The sequence below is a fragment of the Mesitornis unicolor genome, unplaced genomic scaffold, assembly GCF_000695765.1.
Source record: "Mesitornis unicolor isolate BGI_N332 unplaced genomic scaffold, ASM69576v1 scaffold35428, whole genome shotgun sequence".
Classification (NCBI taxonomy): domain Eukaryota; kingdom Metazoa; phylum Chordata; class Aves; order Mesitornithiformes; family Mesitornithidae; genus Mesitornis; species Mesitornis unicolor.
In genome coordinates this window covers 20,536-43,164 of record NW_010200432.1, presented here as the reverse complement: position 1 = coordinate 43,164, position 22,629 = coordinate 20,536, and the positions used below count along the sequence as shown (strand labels likewise).

The 22,629-nt window shown below is 35.4% G+C and overlaps 1 protein-coding gene across 1 annotated transcript in view; it reads right to left on the bottom strand.

Annotated features, from left to right (window-relative positions):
• Positions 1-20,817, bottom strand: part of FRYL (FRY-like) — a 94,126-nt gene extending 73,309 nt beyond the window's left edge. The window contains exons 1-9 of the mRNA XM_010189760.1: positions 20,618-20,817; positions 14,656-14,709; positions 8,803-8,942; positions 8,251-8,347; positions 6,100-6,179; positions 5,536-5,616; positions 4,900-5,068; positions 3,729-3,821; positions 1,171-1,269 (exon numbers count right to left, since the gene is read on the bottom strand). Of these exons, the coding sequence (XP_010188062.1) occupies positions 1,171-1,269; positions 3,729-3,821; positions 4,900-5,068; positions 5,536-5,616; positions 6,100-6,179; positions 8,251-8,347; positions 8,803-8,942; positions 14,656-14,709; positions 20,618-20,737 (933 nt within the window). The 5' untranslated portion in view covers positions 20,738-20,817. The remainder of the gene's footprint in view (positions 1-1,170; positions 1,270-3,728; positions 3,822-4,899; positions 5,069-5,535; positions 5,617-6,099; positions 6,180-8,250; positions 8,348-8,802; positions 8,943-14,655; positions 14,710-20,617) is intronic.
• Positions 20,818-22,629: the final 1,812 nt, after the last annotated feature.

Here is a 22,629-nt window from a genome sequence, read left to right as displayed (position 1 = left end):
CCACACATTTCAATTCATGGGGTCCTACATGCTGGGAGAGGGAGCTGCCTCAGAGAAGAATATTCAGAAAAAACATCATCAACTCAGTGAAAACCAAGGCAGACTTTACTTATCAGAAATGTTACTTCTCCTCAAGGTCTACTTTTAATAAAGAAGGAAGCACAATTCAATAAATTCTGTGATTATGCAGAGTAGCGTGACTTTGCTTTACTTTAGTAATATAAGTTCTGTTTAAACACCACATACTTAAACAAAATACTTAATGGTGATTAATACCAAAACTGACTGTAGCTTATCCTGATACAGGGCAAAACTAAAGAATGAGGATGAACAAGTAAATTGTGATCTTGATGTAACAATGTTTCTGACTTCATAAATAAAATGACATTGAGGATGCTAACATCAACTACTTTACATTATTCTTATATAAGGAGTTTAACCATGTACAATGACATATGCTTTATATGCTTGGAATACCAGAAAGTAAAACTCATCTCTAATATGAAAGTGAGGATGAAAAATTTAAAATTCACTTGAATTTACTGAATATGCCAATTGTAATGCAAAATTTAGCTCTACATTTCCAGGAAAGTGAAGCGAATAAACTTGAAACATGGCTGCCATGGTCATCAAGAATTACCAAATACTGCATTAATAAGACATTGAAATCCTTGCTAAGATGCAGTTTTAGGGGGAAAAAACTCCCATATATATTTATATCTGAAAGAGATAATAAAAAAGAAAGCAAAGTGTATGAGGAAAGGAGAAAACAGGCAAATCACGGCTATTAAAAGGCTGTTCATTTGCTGGAAAAGTCTTGTCTGACACTTCTATCTTTTAATTAAATATAATTTAAATATATAGACTCCTTGAATGCAAATTCTTTTTAGAAGAGACATTAGGTTAAATAACTCTGTGCTAAAACCCACTGAAATAATAAAAATCAAGCATTGATTTCAGAACAATCTCACAAGTGAGATAACGTAGCATGTATCTTACACAAAGTAACAGATCAAAATTAGAGCAAATGCACATACACTGTATGAATTTAATTATACTTCAACTGAGGAGTTAAGATTTAAATTAAAACAGCCATTAGCTTTTCCTCACATAATGTACTATCTTAAAAGATGAGCAAAATGGAGAAGTTGAAATATTTCTTTAAAATACCAGGGAATGCTTCTTTCTTGAACTCAATTCAAAGGTAGTCTGATAAAGCATCTCCACAAAATTTTTCAAACATGGCACATTCACTTCATTCTTAACAGCCTATTAAAAAAATACACACATAAATGCGTTTAAAAATTTATACAGAAGGCAATTTAAATATACATCAATGTCCATGAATTCAAGAACATTCAAAAGTTAAATTTCACATTAGCTCAGTATTTGAGTGTATTTATCTGAAATATATACAGATGCATAAGAAATTATGTCATAGGTAACAAAAAAAAACAAAAAAAACCCACCAAACCCAAAACCCATCTAAAATCCACTATTTTGAGAATGTGGCTTGTATTCCATACTTAAAGAAGAAAAAGTATTTGTCACCAATTAACATATAAAAACTACACTTATATTCTTTAAAAGTATAAATTCTTATATATTAAAAAATAATACTCATTACTTTTTCATTCAACCTAGTGTTTTATACTGTGTTTCTGCTTTATTTATCAAACTGGGGGCTGTAAGAGGGTGTTGGTGAGAGGGTTGGCTTTTCTGGAAGAAATCCTCTATACTCATAATTTCCATATACTATAAGGTAATTTTTTGTAGATTTTTATTATTCAAAGTTATTAAAAGAGATGTCATGTCCACCTTGCTAAGAACACTCTGAAAACATTAATGACAGGAAAGAATAAAAAATAGCATGTAATATCTCTGAAATGTGTACAAATCCAAAAAGAACTGACAATGTAATTATGTTTTAAGTCACTTCCTACATACCCTCAAATTATTTATCTGTTGCTATACTGAAGCTGTCAGTCCACCAGTACCCAGCTAACTCCACATGAGATATTACCACACTGTTTCTGTGGGATATAACCTTGGGCTTACAGATCAGCCTTAATTGCCCCACTGTAAAATGTGTTGCTATCTGTCATACCCGTCATATCCAAACCAGGATATATTTTTAAAAATGCCAAAATGACTAAGCAAGAGAATGACAAAAGTCACAATGCCAAAACAGAGCAGCTTCCTCGCTTGAGCAATTTTCTGTATCCAAGATACAGAAAAACCTAGATTCAGTTCTTTCACCTGCTTCAGAAAGATTCAAACTTGCATCTCACATCTTCCAGGAGAATGAGTTAACCCTCTCAACTGCATCTCCATCTGGAATGGGGCTCTCTGCTTTTATTTCAGAAGTTTCATTTGTAGGAGAGACCCAATGAGTCAGAAGCAAAGATCAAGACAAGCAATTCTTCTCCAAAAGAGTGTAAGTATGACCAGGTAAGATCAAGGCTTGAGGCAATAAACAGCTACTACTAACATAAATTCTTTGTGGTTATGCCTGACAGAAAAAAGATTGTCTCCTTCCTATTATTTTTTAAAACAACCCCAAGACTGAGACCAGTGAAGGGAGAGGAGCATTTCCCCACAGCTCAGGGAAAGGCAGACTGTTTCCAAGGGGATACAGAGTTCAGAGAGATGTACCTTTCTTTTCTTTCTGTACCTTTTCTTTTTCTTTCTTTCTTTTCTTTCTTGCTTGGACAGGATCCCCACCCCAGCATGATAGTGTTTGTAAATCCCATCATACAAAACAGGATCTACATGTCCCGATTCTCCATACATAGCAAGATATGCCCCTATCATTGGTCATAACATGGAGCCATGACCTGCCATGTTTCGGGACAGCATGTCAAACACACTGTGATCCAGCATTCACTAATACAACTATCATTTTGGACAACAATCACAGCAAGTATCCATCTTACTATAACAAAACGTTCTGAGCTTGTGGTAAACGGCCAACCTGAGGCATTTAGAGCTTCCATAAATTCTTGCTGAGCTGCTGACCAAGCTTTACACTACTAAGCAAAGCTGCTTGGGTGGAAAGCAGAGAACCTGTCCTGACCGAAAGCATTCTCACAAGCAGCGTTACAACCACTGTACATCCAACATTGTAGCAATATCAAGGTTTTTTTTTCTTGTTCGTGGCTGCTGAGTAGAACTCCTGGCTTTACATTTAAAACATATATGGGAGATGACTGACTGCTCTTCCACATGAAGGATTACATCTAGCGGATGCTCAACTCTATGGACAATTTTTATTTAATTAGCCAAAATGCACATTCTTCTTGCATAGGAGTTCACACTCTCCCTATTGGACTTTAAAAATGTTACTTATCTCAGTTTCTTCTAGAAAAAACTCAATAGGTTTCAGCTAATAAAGAAAAGTCAATGGGACACTTGCGTGAACAACTAATAAATGAAGACAATTTCAATTTTTTAGAGCAAGTATAAGATTGCACAGTGCTCTGCTGATAAAAGGGTCTAGAATACAGACAATGTTAACAAGTTCTGAAAAAAAGATTGGAACTAGCTAATACACAAATCACACTGATACATTTCCCTTTAAATGGTTACGTAGGTACTTGTAATTTACTTAATAGTCTTTTTGAATCTGTAGAAATGTAATACTGTGAGGATTAATGGAAGCCGTTTTAAGAATAAGTGCCTAATTGAAAGTGCGAGCAGTAGCAGGGTAGGGGGTAAATAATACTTACAGCAGCCACAGGAATGAGAATTTCCACAAACAAGCCAGCAAGTGCATGTTTTATATCTTTATCTTTTACTTCCAGGAAGTATTGAGCACATTCCTTAGTAAAGAAACATTAGAAAAATATTTAGAAAAAGAGACAACAAATGTCACTATGCCATAAAACCCACTAACTGTATCACATTGTCAGTTTGAATTTAAAGCATGCAATGTGTTTAAGCTAGTCCTACACTCTTTGACAATATCAACTTTACAAAACATGAGAAACTTTAAAACCTATTTCACCAGCAATTAAAAAGTAATTGAAAGGAGAACATCTGTAATATCAGACAACTATTTATTTTCTACTCAGAATATAAAGAGTACCCAGAAAATAAAGGAATATAAATATGCACATTTTTCCTCAGACTATTCTGAAGTTTTAAAATATAAACATGTATCTCTTTTGAAATTATTAGAAAATAATATTTTATTATTATATACTCATTTTTATTTTCAAGATGACTTGGATGCAAAGAAAATTTTACAGAAAAATAAATAATCCACGCACATGTGTGCACGCTCCACTACACCAAATTGACCACTCTGGACACAATCTAAAGCACCTACATGTATGTTAGTTTTTTCAGGATTGAGATTTATGTCTGTGGGTGTTAAACAGCTCTGACAGAATTTATGACCAAGTTGCAACAGCTTCAGGTACTATGAAATGGACGAGTTACTCATTAAGACAATTTTAAATCTAAAATCAAGAGAAGTAAACAAAGAGATTTTAAGTCTCTCTGAAAATTAACTGAAGTGGTTTTTAATGAAAGTGTTCCTTAGCATCTCAGCTGTTAGAAAAAAAGATACATCACGTAACTTTTCTTCTTTGACCCACTACTTTCATAAAGAAAGAAAATTATTTGATTGCTACCCATTTTCATTTAGTCTTGAATAAATTCGTATATTACAGGCTTGCCACATTACTGAGACAATTGAGAACAGGTTCTCATTATGCTACACACTTACAAACTACAGAGAAACGATTCATACCTCTAACTGGCGAACTAAACAGAAAAGGATGAAGAATGACACACAAGTAGAGTGAGTGACTGATCACAGCAAGCAACATTGTTGCTTCGTGACTTCAACAATCAAAATTATGCTCATTTCAGTTTTCGGAAATATTCACTTACCTGCATGAACTGAAATGATGCTTCAAAATCCTCCACGGGATACATCTTTACTCGAAAAAACTTCATTCCCATAATCAAGCTGATGATACTTTGTACTACATGAGGACTCTGTTCCTTTTGTCGCAGTTCCTTTAATTCAGTGACAAACTTCTTCCTAACAGCTTGAAACCTGAACAAGGGATATAGATGGCAATTACTCGCATTCTTAGTTACTTTTATATGATGTCTATAATTTTGAACCAATTTGCTTCAGTCTGTTAATGATAACAACACCTACAGTAAAAGAAACAAAGCAAGATGAGCCTTGATACTTAAAATTTAGGCATTTAAGAGTATCCATGATGATGAGCATATTAGAATACACTTGTTAACAACAATTGATCAATACCAGGCCTCCCTTCCCTGCACCTAAAAGTTGACAGGAAAGCAATTCAGTATTGTACTAAATATTATTTCTCGATTTTTAAAAAATTATTGTGCTGGAACATGAGACAGACACGCCAGACTACTCCTGACTACACTTAACACTTAAGGGATTAGTTGCTGCGGTCATTAATAAGCGCTGCTATATTAAATAGTCTCTAAGTCTAGAGTAATTTTTCCCCAAACACCAGAATAGTCAGAGACTGAACTTACTTGGATTGAGCAAGAACCCCTGTCACTTCTGCATATAAGTCTGCAATAATATGCACATTCCCAGTGTTGGTTCCTGAATATCTAAAAAGAGGGAAGGAAAAAAAAAAGAAGAGAGGATGGAAAGGAAGGTGTTAAATACAAATTTGTTGTTCTCAATTACAAACAAAAAGGTTGTTCCATATCAAGGTGGATTATTCCCATAAAAACAAAGAAAGTGAAGCATAAAATGCACAGGTGACATTTAAAGTGATGTAGTTTAATTGAGTGGACATAAGGGACACATTCTGCATAGGAAGGTTACTATAGTTATCCAAACTCAAGACTTATCCTACTCTGCTGTGTACGCAAACCATTCTGTATATTCTAAACAAAATGAACTGAGCATTATACTGAATACAGGTCTGTTATTTCAAGATATGTTTTCAGTTTAAAGATATCAATCAGTGTTCATTTATAGTATCATCACCAACATGCTATGTGTGAGGTAAAGGAGAAGAATCACAGCAACGAAGCACAAGCCGGGAATACAGACAAAATATTTTAAAGTACAGAAGTGAAACTTACCCTTCCTTATGTTTAAAGTGCTTAAAAGCCAAGTTTAGAACTTCATGTACTAACGGATCTGGCACTGGATGAACAGGTATCTGAAACGCAGATATCATTTATCAGTGCATGGAATTATGCATGTATGTATGCGTGTATAAATAAACAGTACTGGGAGATGCCCTGTAGAAATCTTTCCCACCACTGTCAAAGGACACACCCTTTGTTGGTGTAGGATATCAAGTTAATTCTGTAATTTATGAACATTTACACAACCTGTACTGACAACCTCTTAAATTATTTTGCATACTGTCTTAGAGGGATTAAATTAATAATAAAATAAACAACAGTACAGTAATTTAAACACTACGAATTTGTCATCAAAATTTATCAGACCAGGTTAACTATGCATTTTCCCACATTTTCTACCTTGTGTATTATTATCGTTACAGCTTGTATCTTAAAATGCAATTCACCTCTATATAAAGCAAGACAAAAGTGAAAAATAAGAATGCAGAAGAGATCATTATATCCATTTTAGACTTTCTGCGGATGAAACCAGCTAAAACATATATAAATCTTTCTAGCAACAAATAACAATTTGGTGAGAAACCAAAACCAAGCATTGTTTAGAAGGCCCCTTTTTACTGAGGTTCTCTTTTGATATGACCACTATTCCAAATTTAAAAGAAAATATTTCTTTAAAAATTAAATGTATTCAAAAAAACCCAAAAAAGCGCAGTATATATAATTATGACTTCATAATACCTTTAATATTTTGAAGCCATGTAGATAGGGATAACCCTACCAAACACCACTGCTTAAGAGTGATTTTCACTAAAATACATTAGAAGAAAAGATTAACGTCTTGTCTACAGAAAATGAAGCACTTAGCGCTTAAGAATTTCATACATCAACAAAGATACTTGTTCAAGAACTTTCAGTTACTGGAACTGGCTATTTACATGCAGATTCATACAATGAGAAATAAATAGTCTTTAAAGCAAAAGATTTTTGTTCCTACATAGGTCATGTCTGTCATTACAGAAAGGGCTGGATTGTACCCATTAGTACCTCTAAAACCAGTTTCTAAGAAACATACAATGACAGGTCTCTACGGAAGACAGAAAGATGGATGTAATGTGAATGTAAATACATTCACTGATAAAAAGCTATCCTTGCCGCACTTTGTGTGACTGCCTAATTGCAGATTCACATTGCAGGCATAATGTACAAACCCTCCCCTAGATATCTTTTAACAAGAAATTGACTGAAGGATTCTCTTAAGTGGTGTATCAATGTTTAGTGGCCCATTGCAGGTCTTTAGCAGAGGAAAATATTCTTATTGGAAAAATACCTCTGTGCATGCAGTATAGGAGTACCACTTTGGATGACTGGTCAGTGTCCCAGAGAAGGACAGGCAGCTCTTTTGTTTTACTGTTTTCATTTTTTCCCCACATCGCAAACATGCCATAAACCATATAAACACAAATCTCCTACAAATCATTTGCAAACTAAACCATAGTTCCTTGTTTTCCTTAGTACAGAAACCCATTTAATTTTTTATGTACCTATACATAAAAGACACATACTACCTAAGTATTTGAAACATGAAATTTGCTCGTCTGCTTCATGTTTCATACACTTTCTTAATCTTTTTCTACTTTTAATAATTCAAGATAAAATGCTGCTTTGACTTGAAGTCAAACTCTATCCTCTTGTTCATACATCAGTGCAAATTTTATACTAAAAGAAATTGTGTGTGACATGATCTAGCACTACAGTACAAGGCCAAGCAAAATGACATACTATTTTTTTTAAAGTTACATTTTAATCCTGTCATTGAATGATTTCACATTGTGTTTCAAAAATGTTTAAGCAGACAAAGGTACCGGACATAAATAAAATGTTATTTTTTTATAGTTTTGCTTTTTGCAGTGCATCAGCAGCTTTGACTTAGAGGATCCAAGACATATGAACTGAGATAATGCAGGTATGCAAACAAAAGACAGGAAAGGTCAAAGCCATTATGCACCTGAGAATATAATTACACCTTGCATATGCTCATCATATATATGTTCCAGGTTTTAATATAAAAATTTAAAGGAGATGATCAAAACTGACATTAAAAGTAAAAGATTAAAAGAAGTTTGCCAAAGCCAAAAAGCTTACCTGTTTTAGAACCTCTATTAAAACTAAACAAAAAATGAAATCTACAGCTAAGTCCCTCCTTTCAAGTAGATAATCTCTTTCACGTTGTTGGTCATCCCTAAAATAAGAAATCAAGAACACACATAATCATACACAAGACTGAACACATATATTGCACAGAAGGGGTATACATGTCTCCCATGCAATCATTGTTGCACACATACATAAAATGGATGGTTAGAAAGAGTTTGAGGTTTGCTGCAGCACTGATATCTTGCCCTCTCCTGAAAGGACTTGACAACAACCAAAACAATTCAAAAAGGGACAATTTAGCTTGGAATTATCAGCATCCAACTTTCTTCTGTATATCAAACCCAAAATCATTAAGTCACTTCATGCATATCATCTATGCAAGTTAAATATACTACCTCAAAGAAGCCAATGCTCTTTCTACACCGATTTAGGTAATGACAGACCCAAATACAAAATACATGTCAAAAAAGTACAAAGCACACATTTTCTTAGAAGTAAGCACACAAAAATCAAACAGACTTTTGCAAGGAAAACTCTTACCCCTTTGATTTTGTGCTAGACCGAGGTCTATATTCATAAGATTCATCTTCTGTTCCATTTTGACGCCTGTACCAGTCAAACAAGGTGCGTAATAAGGAGGGGAGACAGTGCTCTGCTACTGAGCTCATAGAGCTTATCAACTGAAAAAAGAAAGAAAAATCGTTTGGCATTATAAAGCAACCGAAAACTCCTAGAACTATAATAATTCTTTTAAACTGGTTTTTAATGTTAATGTTAAAAGCCATATATCATATAATTTTACAAAGTTGCCACTTTCATTGTTATCATTTTCTCCAAGACAATCAGTGTAAATATGACACACTAAGTCAATTATTATGACAAATTTAAACAAAGTGTTCCAAAGCTCTTGGGGATCACAGAATCCTAAATTTATACAGGTAATTCATATAAAACCACTGAGAAAATAGCAGAGATTTTAGGATAGCCCTGAATGTTGTCATAGGTATCTCTGAAGTATACACACCTTTACATTACAAATTACAGGTAAGAGATAACCCTCCTAAACCTTCCAAAACATGCACCTTGGGTTATTGTACAAACAAAAATAAAAGCTTCTTAGATATTCCACTCTGTTTTTAATACATTTGACTGTCTAGATCTCAAGCTATATTTATTTTCAGCATAACGCCCCTACCTGCTACTGCCCTATTTCAGAAAACCCTCAAGTCAAATTCATCCATTAAACAGTGGCAATAGAAACCATTACAGAACAGAGACCTTAACATGGAATGAAACTTTAGTTTCAGAGGCTTCCTTTAACTTAAACAGAGATCAACGGTACGCATACTTGGAGAGACGAAAAATTACCAGAGAGAGACAGCATAAAGCAGCTATAAAATGCCTGCGGGGAGGCAGCAGGGAGCAAGCCCATCCCCTAAACACTGTCTGGAAAAGCACAGTCACCTCACTGCTTACTGATGCCGTTTATTAAATACCTCTTGCATCTTTCAAATAAGAGGTTTCAACAGAAGCCATTCTCATGCTTTTAACTTATTTATTGTTCACTATTCCTCAAAACAAAGATAACGTCAATGCCACTATTTCTATGTCCTTTGAAGCATCTCAGTTTTTTGAGTTTAGGGAAGGGACAGTAGCAGATTAACCACATGGAAATCCCAGGAGGATCTCTGTCATTTATCTGAATACTTTACTCAGCTTGTTAACAAGTTAGCTATTCAAGTCATGAGAATTAAGCAGTATTCTTGACTCTCTGAAAAATCCCTTAATTATACAAACGAGTGGAAAAATCTCCTCAAAATAAGTAAAATTATATTCTTATTCTGTAAGTTTATAGAATTTTAAATCTCAGTGTACAATATAAACTATGTATATTCCAAATCTGAACAGCAGCTAGGCTTCATAAAGAACTTCTTACTAGAATGGTGACACTCCTTTTATTCTTATTATTACTGTCTGTCATTAGGACACTCATTAAAAAGGGACTCGGTGGAAAAACTAGGCATGACTGCTGCAGGAGGAGCACACATGCTGCATGAACCGCACAGAAAGATCGAGAGCTACTACAGTCAACACATAACCATACGAAGCCTTTTTAACACAGGAAAGAAACAGAAGCTAGAAATCCTCTGTAGGCTTGCTATAAACACTTTGTATCTCAGAACAAAGGCCACATTTTGAGAATACCTTCATTCTTATACTAATATACACTGAAATATTTATGCCTTGCTTTGGAAACCAAACATGTTGTAAGCCTGTTCCTTGTGCACCAATATCTATGTAAAATAAATACCCAGTCAGCAAATCAACGTATACCAGACTTATAGAAGTGGACAGTAAAAATCAGCTCAATTTTACCACTGTAAAGTTACACTGTGATCTGAAATGAAGCAGTGTGTGATGAAAAGGAACATGTACAAATTAAGATGTTGCTCAAGTGAATTTTCTGATTTGGCAGAGGTCTGACAAACTTCCTTGGGAAAAAAAAACAATGGCAAAATCTTGTAAAGAGGGAAAGGAGAAGAGGAAAGAAAAGCTATGAGGCAATTTGAGACACTTGTGGACTATGATTAAAATTATTATCCTTCAGTAAAAGGAAGCATCAGAAAAAAGAACTCAAAAGACTCATTTGATAAAGCTTTGAAATATCTTCAAGATTTCATATGCAATAAATGTCTTTTGCTTGCATCATCTTGGGGTAGTCAAACATTTCTGTTGTCATTACTCCAGCCATAAGCAGAAATCACAACTTAATAGCATGAATATATTCTGGGAGAAAAAATGATTCAGAAAGCAGAAAGAACAAACCCTCCTTATACGTTACTAAACTGAAGGTATTAGACCTAGCATAGAATCATCAATGTAAGAGGCAATAATTTGAATGAAAGCTAAAGCTAATCTTGATGAAGGGATCTATCACAAACCACAGCAATCCCAAATGTGGTTTGTCTTCAGAATTTACTGAAATATCCATACCCCAAATAACCTAAACACTGGGGAAATTCATTAATTTATTTTTCTCTAAAAATAATTATATATCCAGTATGTCACACAGAGTTATGTTCATACAGCAACGACACATACAACAGGACAGGAACAGAGTAAGCAAACAAGTCACCCTGTGCTGTCAGTGTAAGGTGACCCCACAGAGCACTACTTCTCCTCTGCCCTCCTTCTGAACTGATGGGTTTATTAGAAGAAAAAGAAGGAAGCTGCATTTTAAGCTTTACTAAACATTTTTCTTAGGTTTTCCTGCAAGTTTACACAGTATATTAATACTACCATAATTCATAAATGTTCCAGCAGTCAGGCAATTTACATCATCTTCCACAGAAACAAGCTGTATCACATGCATTAAAAAATTTGTCATTGGTAAGTGCTAAACCCAGAGACTACTGGCAGCATAAAGCATTTTCCTCTTGAAACGAAAAATCAGTTTTACATAATTATTTATTTCCTGTCAACCTTTGCCTCCTTAACATTCTGATGAAAAGGCAATGGAAATATCAGCAAGATTAAATCTTTGCTCATATTACATAGCTGCTAAGCAGAACATGAGCTATGTGCTTATTTTTTTATTTAAAATAATTTCCGTACTGCTTGGATACTGAATTCAAGATCACCTTATATAAAAATTGTAAGAAAAGCCTTTTTTTTTAGCACTAAATTATGCCTAGGCTGAAAGCAGTAATCCAGACAAAGAGAGATCCTGTAATGCCCAAGAGGACAGGGCTGGACGAGTCATCATGACTTATCTTCATACACTTCTCTTCCTTGGAATGAAACAGCAAAGCTCCACTCTTAAAGGTGTTGCATTGCTAATTGCTGCACTTAACATACTGAACAGCACATTAAGAGGTAAAGAGAGGGATGCAAAATTATAGTAAGATGCTAAAGCCCAAATTCCAGCTGTGGCCAAAATCCTGATCCTGAAAACACTGCTCAAGTTGTGCCTGATTACGAACAAGCCTGAACCCCAGAAACACATCTGCTTTTAGCAAAGTTACTGAGATGGCCAAGATACACTTCTGCATGATCATAAAGTTTTGGTGTCTTAGGACAAGAGTAGGAAATTGCCAAGTATGATTCCTACAACAAACAAAAGAAGAAAAAAATCGAGCTATTTCAGTTTCAAGCTGTACAAGCAAAAATATTTTAAGAAATGCAATATATGCTCTATAAAAAAATTCCTCTCCGGTAGCTTCTTGATGCATTTGGAATGATAAAGGGAAAGCATGATAAAGGGCAAGCTAAAATACTACAATTTTTAACAGTTTAGAAGTGTATCAACATAAAACTTTCCTTCCAATTTTCCAGTTTCATCTCTATTAGCTAAATTTACATCTTTGTTCCAATTATAACCTCAATGACAAATAAAAAATTGTACTACTTGAAAATTAAAAACTATTGATTTTGCACACTCAGATCTAATAGCAGCCCTCTTGGTCTGATTGTGCTTCCAACAGAAACAGTTCATAATTCCATTAAACATTTATGCTACTTTTTTCATGTTAGGGACAGGCAATGCTACATGTCTTCCTCCTCTATCCCTCTTTCCATCACTTACTGAGCTGAGAGAACAAGTGTTAACTGGATACCTCCTTACTCCCACAGTCTCTCTTGTGTTTCAGTGATGCTCTTTTTACTTAGAAAGCACAACACTTTCAGACACCAAATCAGTACAGCTGAAGGCACTTTTTAGGCTCAAATTCCTAATTCCATAAAGCTACCTGGGTAACAAGGTTGGCCCAGCAATATCTCTAGCTTCTCTGCTGTGTGTCACTGCATGCTATGGCTGTGCACTCTGCATCCTCCTCTCTCATACTTTGCCAACCTCTTTTGACTCTGTAATCCTCTGCACTGCTTAAGAATTTACCTTAATAGGGGTTTCATACACCCAGCAATGAACAGAGGCAATCTTAATTCCTTTTGCCAAACAGCGTTCAAACTTCCCTATCAAAATTCACAATCCCTGTCACCAGAAGGGAGCCATTCCGCTTTGACTCACTGAGGTAGTTTTCAGTACCATTAAAATTCAATGTCAATGAACCCAAAGTAGACTACAAATAACAAAAGAACAAAGTAAGTATTCACACATACATGCACACACATACATACACACACAATCAAAACTATTTTTAAAGTACTAAGTTTTCAGGAAAACTAGTTTATTTCTATGTTACACGATGTCAAAGCTTATATGCTTTAGTTTTTCCTTTTCTTCCCTCAGCATATTTTCAGAACCTATATGTAGTTTAATACATGACTGCTAGTGATTTATAAAAATTATCATTAACTGAGAAAAAAATTCCCTCAGATCATCCTTACCATGCATATTATTTAGCTTTTGGTCACCTTTAAAACAAAATACTGTAGCTACCAAATAATTTATGCCCTATCCCGACCCTCAGCCATTTTCCTTGCTCATGAGTAAACTTTCATTGAGGAGGTAACAGCCTTACAGCATGTTAGATTAGAAAACATAAAAATGCTATATTAGGTTTTTGGTGCTAGTTTTGGTTTTGCTTTTCTTTGAAAAAAAATACATCAAATATTACATGCTATTATTTGTTTCTCTTTTGGAAGGAGGGAAAAGAGGTGCACGGATAACTATTAGCTGAAAAGTAGGGGCAGGTCACTGCGATGTCTAATACCTGTATCCAAGAAGTAACAAAAAGCATGAAACAAAAATCCAGTTCCAGAAGACATGGACAGAACACTGAGCTGCGTGCAGTAAGACACTGTTCAGTAACAGTTAAGAACAGGACAGGCAATTAAGGGGGCTTCATCATCTGAATGCTTCCTCTCCATTACAAGGAAGTAGTTATGCGACAAAAAAAATGCCTGTACTACGACAGAATTAGAAATATAGTAATTATAGTAAGTGAAACAGAATATCCTCACCGTGTGACTATATACTCAGCAAAGGACATAGCAACATTTTGAATCCACCTTACTCCTTCTGCCACAGAATCAAAAAACCCTCGGTAAAAGCCATGTGTATTAAGTTAACACTATTTGCTTATAAAAGTGGAATCCCACACACTGAAACAACAAGTGATACAGGCTGAGGCTACACGAAGTCTCTTAACAGGAATAGAAATAAAGTAAGTCTTTTTGTCCCCTACCATATTTCAGCACCTTTCCTCCAGCAGCTTTCATTGCCACTTTCAAACAGTTGATCTATTCTAGTAGTTTCTTACTATAATGTTCTACAATGGAAAATAACATTGTAACTAACATTCCAGGTCTAAATCTTCTGACACTGATTCAGATGTGGATGTTCCAAGTCATTACAACCCTAGAACCACTATTCTGCAGAAATGAAGACCATCTTAATCCAGTAACAACTGCCTTCAATGAGATGTCTCCTACCTGATCAAACTGAAGATCTTCACCTCTTTGAAGAGATCTGGACAAGAGCTTTTCCTGTAGCAAAAAAAAAAAAAAGAAACATGAATTGACTGTTCTTAAAGATTGACTCCTTCTTTCTCAGTCATATTACAGACCAAAGAAATAATTTTTAATGTGCATATTTGCATTACTTTTCAGCTAGAACCACTTCTGAAGATGTAACGTGTACTCACAAAATACAAGAACACAAATCTAAAATTAATTTGATAGCTTAACAATGTTAAAGACAGACAAACAGAAAATGCCACCTTTCCCAAACAGCAGGGCCTACTGCAGTGTGCTCAACAAAGATAGCTGGCGATGGGTGATACATTATAAATGAATCAAAAATATTATCTTTGACAGGAAAGTAGAAAAAGTACTCAAGGTAAGGGGTTAACAGCTCACACTACACTGCAGTAAGCAAACAGAGCTTTAATGGAGCAGACTCAGTCAAGCAGTAAGCTGGAGGAGCTATTAAGTTGCCTGGTCTGGGATGTAAAAGGAGGCATCAGCAGCACTGACAGCCAGTGCTGCTCTCAACAGGTTGTGCCACAGTTAACACAAAATCACTGCTCGGTAGCTTACTAAGAGACAGCACCCATGCTGTCAGGCTCTTGACAAAAATTTAAGAAGTTAATATTGCTTGGCATTTAACATTTGCAAGGCTGCAACAAACAGGCTCTATGCTCATCAGATGCATATTGGAATTGCATGCACCAAGTCCAAAATTTGTTTGGTCTAATTGCAGTCTTGGAAATACAAGACAATTTCTGGTGCTTTTTGCTATGAATGCAGCTGTAGTTGGAGTTCAAAAGGACACAATCTCTGGCAACTAATAGCCTCTGAAAACTGGAATTCAACATTGCCAAAGCAAAAAGCATTTCCTTACTCTGACAGTGTAACTTGAAACAATACAGTACCACTTTACAGCATATAATTTTCAATTTCTATAATCCAAAGAAACCTACTTAACCTTCTAAGAAAACACTGTCACTTATGCACACTTCCAGTATGCCTAAATTAAAAGTGAAAGTGGCTTCTGGAAAATGCATTTAATGTTCTGAAATAGTTCTGTTTGTTCTTCAACTGACGTATTGGCCAATGTTCTTTCACTGTGTAGTCAAAAGCAAGGGGGAAAAGGTTTCAGATAGTGGCAAAAAAACATTTTTCTGAATCTTACAAATTAATACAATTTTACATGTTAAGTCTGTTCAAAATACCATTATAAGAATTTACATTTTGCAGCAGAGACTAAAAGCTCCAGAAAGCACTTGCAAATCAGAATTCCCTTTTAAGTAGAATTTCTCCCTTCCCTTTTATTTAATCAGGAAATGTCTACTGAGATTAATTCACGTTATGTGTACTATGCTTTTAGATAAACTGCGCAAATAATTGTAATCTTATCTATAAAGCAGAAACATGAGAAATGTTCCACCCTATATAAACATCATATATTGCTGAACAATCGGAAGGCAAATAACTAGAAATATATTTCCTGAGAAGATGGAGAAGTGACTTTCCTATAACAAGATGGTAAAAAGTCTGGTTTCTTAACTCTCCTTACGATACTACACCCTGACGTGCCACATTTGCACCATGGTATACAAATCTATTATGGGTGAACAAATGCTATTTTTTCTAATACCCACTGCATGTGTCTAAAACCAGAAATAGCTAAAGAAAAGAGTAACAAATCAAAGAGAAGTGAAATAACCTTTAAGTCTTTAGAAGAAAAAGTTGAAAACCATGTCAGTAGATGTCAAACTGTTTCTAAGGTTGTTCTGAAAGGTTAGCTTTTCCCCCGCATTCTATACTAATTGAGATATTTCTGTATATCAACTGCTGCTATAACTTAAGATTTTTAGTATCAGAAAGAATGAAGACTACAAGTTCATAACCCTCTCACTATTTTTCCTCAACATTAAAAATATTAACAGCTAATAGGTAAATATCACCATAGTTAATGCAACACTGACCAAACAAATGTGACATAACCAAATATAACCCAGTCACAGGTTTATCAAGGCCTTTGAAAGAAAATAAATTTTAAAGCCATACAAGCTTTAAAAGCCATTCAATATCTTTTTCTAACTCTGCTTTGTCATGCCCCCAGTCGTCTCACACAGCTTACAAAAATCTATCCAACAGCATAAAGTAAAGGTCTGCAAACTTTCACCAAATTAATAATTTAAGATTTATCCTCCTAGCTTCCTGAAGTTCAGAGAGAGATGGAAATAATAGGTCTACATTTATCTTTTACAAGTGAAATTAAAAAAAAAAACCAAAACAAACCCCACTACTGAATTAAGCAAAGAGCAGTTTGCATCCATTGCGTAAGGCAGAAATGTCAACATATGGCAGACAGCAGCAACCAGGATGTAGACAGACGTGCGTGTGCTGTGCAAACAACTGCACCCGTGGAAGAAGGTGCCACCTGTTGGCCCCCCTCCAGCATTCACTGGCACCACTCTCTGGTGCCCAGCACACCTCAGCAGGGCAGCTGAGGCGAACACCAGGATATTGTTTCTGTCCTCCGAGCTGCAAGTGAGAAGGCAGCCAAGTGATGCTGCCTCACCTCTTAGAGCCCACCAGCACTGGGCAGCGCCTGCATCCCTGCCCAGTGCAGGATGTGAGAAACACAGTGGTGAACAAATGTCGTGTGCTACATTCTACAGATTTCAGACAAGCACCTAGGCAAGACTTGGAAAAATGGACACTTGCTGTCTGAGCAAGGTTTAGTATTTCCATGACAGAATAAAATCGCTGCTGCTGGCAACAGGCTTAAATACTCTTGCTAGCTTTGACTTATACATGAGACTGAACTACAACTTAGGAAGTAAGCAGCTTTCCTAGTTAACAGCTTGGTGACTCGGCAGTACCACCTTAAACTGTCTGTGCTTAACTTCTAACCATCTATCTTTACATACAAAACATAAAAGAACTGTATTTATCACTGATCTTTTTCACTGGTATAGTTTGTTTCACGTTTGGGGAAGGCTGGTATCATTCGTCACAGTCAGCCTTGCTCAGCTGGGGAAGAGTACTTTAAGCTACAACAAATTGTGTCTGAGACCTTTTTCCTTCAAAACTACATACTACCACAAAAAGACTTAGAAGAATTTATGTTCTTTTTTAAAAAACATATATTTTAATTTAATTTACTGACTAAAAGAATGATCTTCCTTCCCGTGGTTACACTCGCTACTTGAAACATCTATTTTAAGCATTTGCTGATAAGCTCTTTCCGTAACTTTGGAAACTCTGCACTATCAAATTTTTGCAAGCAGAGAACTCTTAATTAAACCAGTAAAGGAAACTACTCTGTTAGTCACTGAGAATCCTAAGTAAATTTACAGCCAGATAAACTATTTAGTTACTTTTTAAAATCACAAGTCAGTTTTTCTAAGTGAAACCCATACATCTAGCCAAAACAGTACTGTCTCCTGACCCGCAGCTGTTTTGATCTGAAGTTACTATTTTTTATTATTTTTTTTTTTTAATTAATTTTTGCTCCCTTGCCAACATGTTCATCTTCAAATTTTGAAAAGTGTCTAGCTCTTAACTTTAATTGGTCTGGCTCCAAATTCTCTCCAACAGCTTCATCTAACAGCCTAGCTTCATCTAACACATTAAAGATTTATGTAATACTATATATATATATATACTCCACACTATTATTTGTAGCCAAGTCACCCTACAAAATCAAATTACACTAAAACGATAAAGGGCTTTCCTGTCTTCCATTAAGTCTTTTTTCCAATCTCAGTCAGCGCCTTTCCTGTGCCACTTTGACCTTTTATCTTCCTTCTTATATGTCATACGCTAGACCTGAATATTCAGTATTTATATAAAATACTATGTAAAAAAATAAAACCACTTCTGTACTTTAGTACTTCCTTTCACTGAGACACCTAAGGATTCCTGTCTACTTCTTTGTGTTACACAGGCTCAGGCTGTTTCACTTTTCCACAGCTATTGGCACCACTTTTAAATTGCTGGTTTTCTACATAGTCCTTCCTTCTCACCAACATAAAATAAGAAATGCTGGCTATATGAGTAAATTTACATCTGACTGCATTAAAAAACATTTTGTTTAAAGGAATTAATCTTAGAAAATTAACCCAGACAGATCTATTAAATACCTTCACAAATGACTACTCCAGTATTATTTATAATTTCTTATTTTATTCCAAAGGCTTTTATACATATTGTATACACACAAAATATAAATAGCAGAATCTCATTACTAAAAGATCCTGACTATGGTAGACTTCATGTAAACACCACAAAACCTCACCAGAAAACAGAGCTGGGAATCACTTTAAAAGTACATTATTCCTTTAGTTTCATGGGTCTTCTGATTTTAAACCTGGCAAGATGTTTTGATTTTACACAATTAACAGATTTAAAAACATCTGGTTCACAGTTAACAGCATGACAAGTTTTGCAGCACACGTGAAGTGCAGGGCTGTTGTATTTACCAGTACGCTAGCAGTATTCTGGTGAGGAGATTCACCCCCAAACCAGCTGTGCCTACAGCTATCGTAGGTTAAGACAGCTACACACGAGCACCAGTGTCACATCCTGCCTGCACAGGATGACAATGCGATTGCAGCAAATTGTAATGAACGTATGCATCTGTTCCATTTCTTACAAAATTTCAGCGATATGTAGGAAACAAGGCAGGGCAGTATGGGACAGACAATCTTTTTATAGCTATTTAAAGCTATTTGCAGGAAATGGGATACTTAGAACAAAGGTTTACCAGAGAGCATGCCCATAATACAGCAAAATCTTGATATCATGCCTTGGGCATAGCAGAGTCACAATCAGCTGCCACTACACAGTTATAGGTTTGTTAATATTTTAAATTTTTAAAAAATTGCAACTATATCCAGTTAGCTTCTGATTTCGTAAAATAATGACTCTTTTTAGCTATAAATACTTCATAAATCTTCACCACTAAAATTAAATTAAGTATTAGGTGGCCATGAGGGCTTTCTTCCCGCAAATGGCTATATATGCGTCCTTGAACAAAGAAGACTGAGAAAAATTGCACTAAAAATATCTTCAAAACAAATTTACTATGTGAATTAAAGGAGGAAGAAAAGCACAGGGATAAAAATATTGAAGAACTGAGCAAAGTCAAAAACATCAGAAGCTGCACTCTCACATGAAAGACATTACTGCTGTACTTTGTTTTACCTATAAAAATAATAGCATTTTAGAGAAAGTTCCGATCCGATCACAGCTACAGTGCACTGGGTCTGACCTTTACAGGTCATACATCGAGATTAGTGGGTGCGTTTGCATTTCCCAGTGAACATGAAGATAGTAAATCACCTGTGTAAAAACATTAAAGGGATACTAACTCATAACTCAAACAAACTTTAAAAAAAAAAAATCGCAACTGAGTAAAATTTCCAAGTTAAAAAATAAATCCATTTATTTCTAGATCATGTGGTCTGGATCACCAACAGAATTTTGCACTTTTGCCTAATCTGCAGTGTATACTGGCTACTGTATTCTTCCAGGTGTTAGTGTCATTACTTGGGAACACAAACCAAATGCATCTTTTCTGGAAAGTATATCATCAAAGTATTATTTCAAAGAAACATCAACAGGAAACACTTCGCAGTGTTAATGAAGGACATCTTTTGTTGTTGCTATTTCCTTTTGGAACTTTACAAAACTTCTGAATATGAAGAGGTCTAGTTTCCAGTAACCACTGCATAACAGTTTTAACGGAAGTCAATAAAACGTAACCCAGGTAGCAACCCTGTTTGCAGAAGCCTATTTATTCTTGAAGTAATCAATTTGAAAAGTCAACAATATCTGGGGACAGTTTTTTTCAGTAAACATATATATGCTAAATTAGCCTATTTCAGGAAAAAAGCAGGACAATTTCAAGGGATAATATGAAAAAAAAAAAAAGACTCACCAAAGGTTCAGCCATTACAACTTCTATTTTCTTTTCAGCTTGAACGGCAAATTCAGCAAAGAGGCTTTTGATGACATACTCGCCAGGTTTGACATCTGGATCAATAGTAATGTTAGACATGATGATGCCTCTCTTTTCCCAGGTGGAAACAACACTTGGAGAAACTCTGCGCTTATTTACTCTGCTGGGTGGTGTGGTGGCTAGAGAAAAAAAGAAAAATAAAGAGCAATGAAGCAGAGCTTCTAAACACAGTGCCTGTGACTTCTTTCCTTTCCTGTCCACTGTACAGATGTATTCACACAGTAAATTCTGTAAGCCAGAAATAACTAGCTATAACATCCAAAAAGATTTTTAAAATTTTAATTAGAAAGCAAATTCTACTCTATGCAAGCTACATTGTAAACCCTTATGCAATTTTACTCATTTTTGTTATTCATAAAACACGAAACCACCCTACGCTGTATGAACAAAACCATATGATGATCACTATAAAGTTTACAGCCTTTAGTATCTGGTATCTTCAGTACAAGTGTGACTGAAAATCAAAGGTTCAATTTAAAGAGTTATCTCCCTATGTTCTGAGAGGCACCTGCTTGATGCAATTTTTATAAATCGTCAATGAAGTTCAAGTTTCTACTTGGTGTCCAAATATCTTCAAGAAAATTATTTCCTTGGCCCCTCTTGACACTTTTTTTCAGTAAGATGATTTTCCTAACAAGAATGCAGCCCCTTTCCAGACATGTCATGCTAACTATTTTTCTCCGTTCTCTAGTCACAAACCTGAAAGACTAGTTCCTTATCTGAAATACCAATTCATTGATCAATACAAATAATACTGGATATGTTAGTCTCCCTCTCTAAGGATCAGTGCTTACACTAAATAATTACAATTCTTGTCTTGCACACTATAAATCAAAATAACTATTTACGTCTCTAATGATGTCACAGATCTACCCAGAAAGGTCTGATATTTCTCTAACATATTCCATAAGTGTAGACATTTTTATTTATAATAAGAATTCTTACTTATTAAGATTTGATTTTCATAAGACACTTGTATAAGGAGCCTGGTTTTGGTCTCTTTTATTGTATTATATATGACAATTTGTTCAGTTAAGCTTCTTTAAGGTATTTTTGCAGCTAAAATGTGAAGACATGCACTTGGCCAATTTTTATGAACTTTCAGAATTGTTGTGTGTTTTCAAGTTGTTCATGTGCAATTCCTATAAACTAAATATTAACCACAATTTTTACTCAAACATTCTTTCAGTGTTCAACTCATTCATTAAAAGACTGGTTGCTACAGCAACCAATCCTTTGGTAATTCGCATCTTCCCAAGTTTGAGTCTCAGCCATTCATAATTTCCTCTATCACTTCAGAAAGTTACATTTTACATAACTCAGACTTCCTCAGCTTCCACAGAAAGCGCTCATGTATCAAACACATCTCTGAAGTGAACAATTCAGCATGAGTGAAAATAGAACGGTCACAACTAGCTCAGCCTCTAATCAAAAAGGAAGGTTACCTTACGTAAGGTTGGAGTACTACACAAGACCTGCGTGTTTTTTCCCCACAATTATTTTTTTGTACAAACTTGCTGTTAAGTTGCAGTAATGCTTTTTTTAAAAAATCCTGTATATAAATTGCACTATGCCACCTTTGAGGCTGGAAGGACTCCCCAAGGTCACAGAGTCAAGTTCCCAGCAACCGAGGGCAACCCCAGAAAGACACACACACTCTCCACATGCCATAAAGCGCTTCTGAACATCCTCAAATGCTTTGATCTCGCACTTTGATCTTGGTAACAGCGTCCCTAAAAGACACGAAAGAGCATGTGCCACACAGCGCAGGCAATGGGACATCAAAGCCGCTGCTGTGTTCTAGATCCCTGCAGTGGAAATTCGCTGGATGAGAGTGCACAAAGGTGTTAGGAAACAGACCAAAGTGCATGCTGCAAAGAAAGGCAACAACTCAAAATATCTGACTTGAAAGAAAAAATTTTCTTATCCCA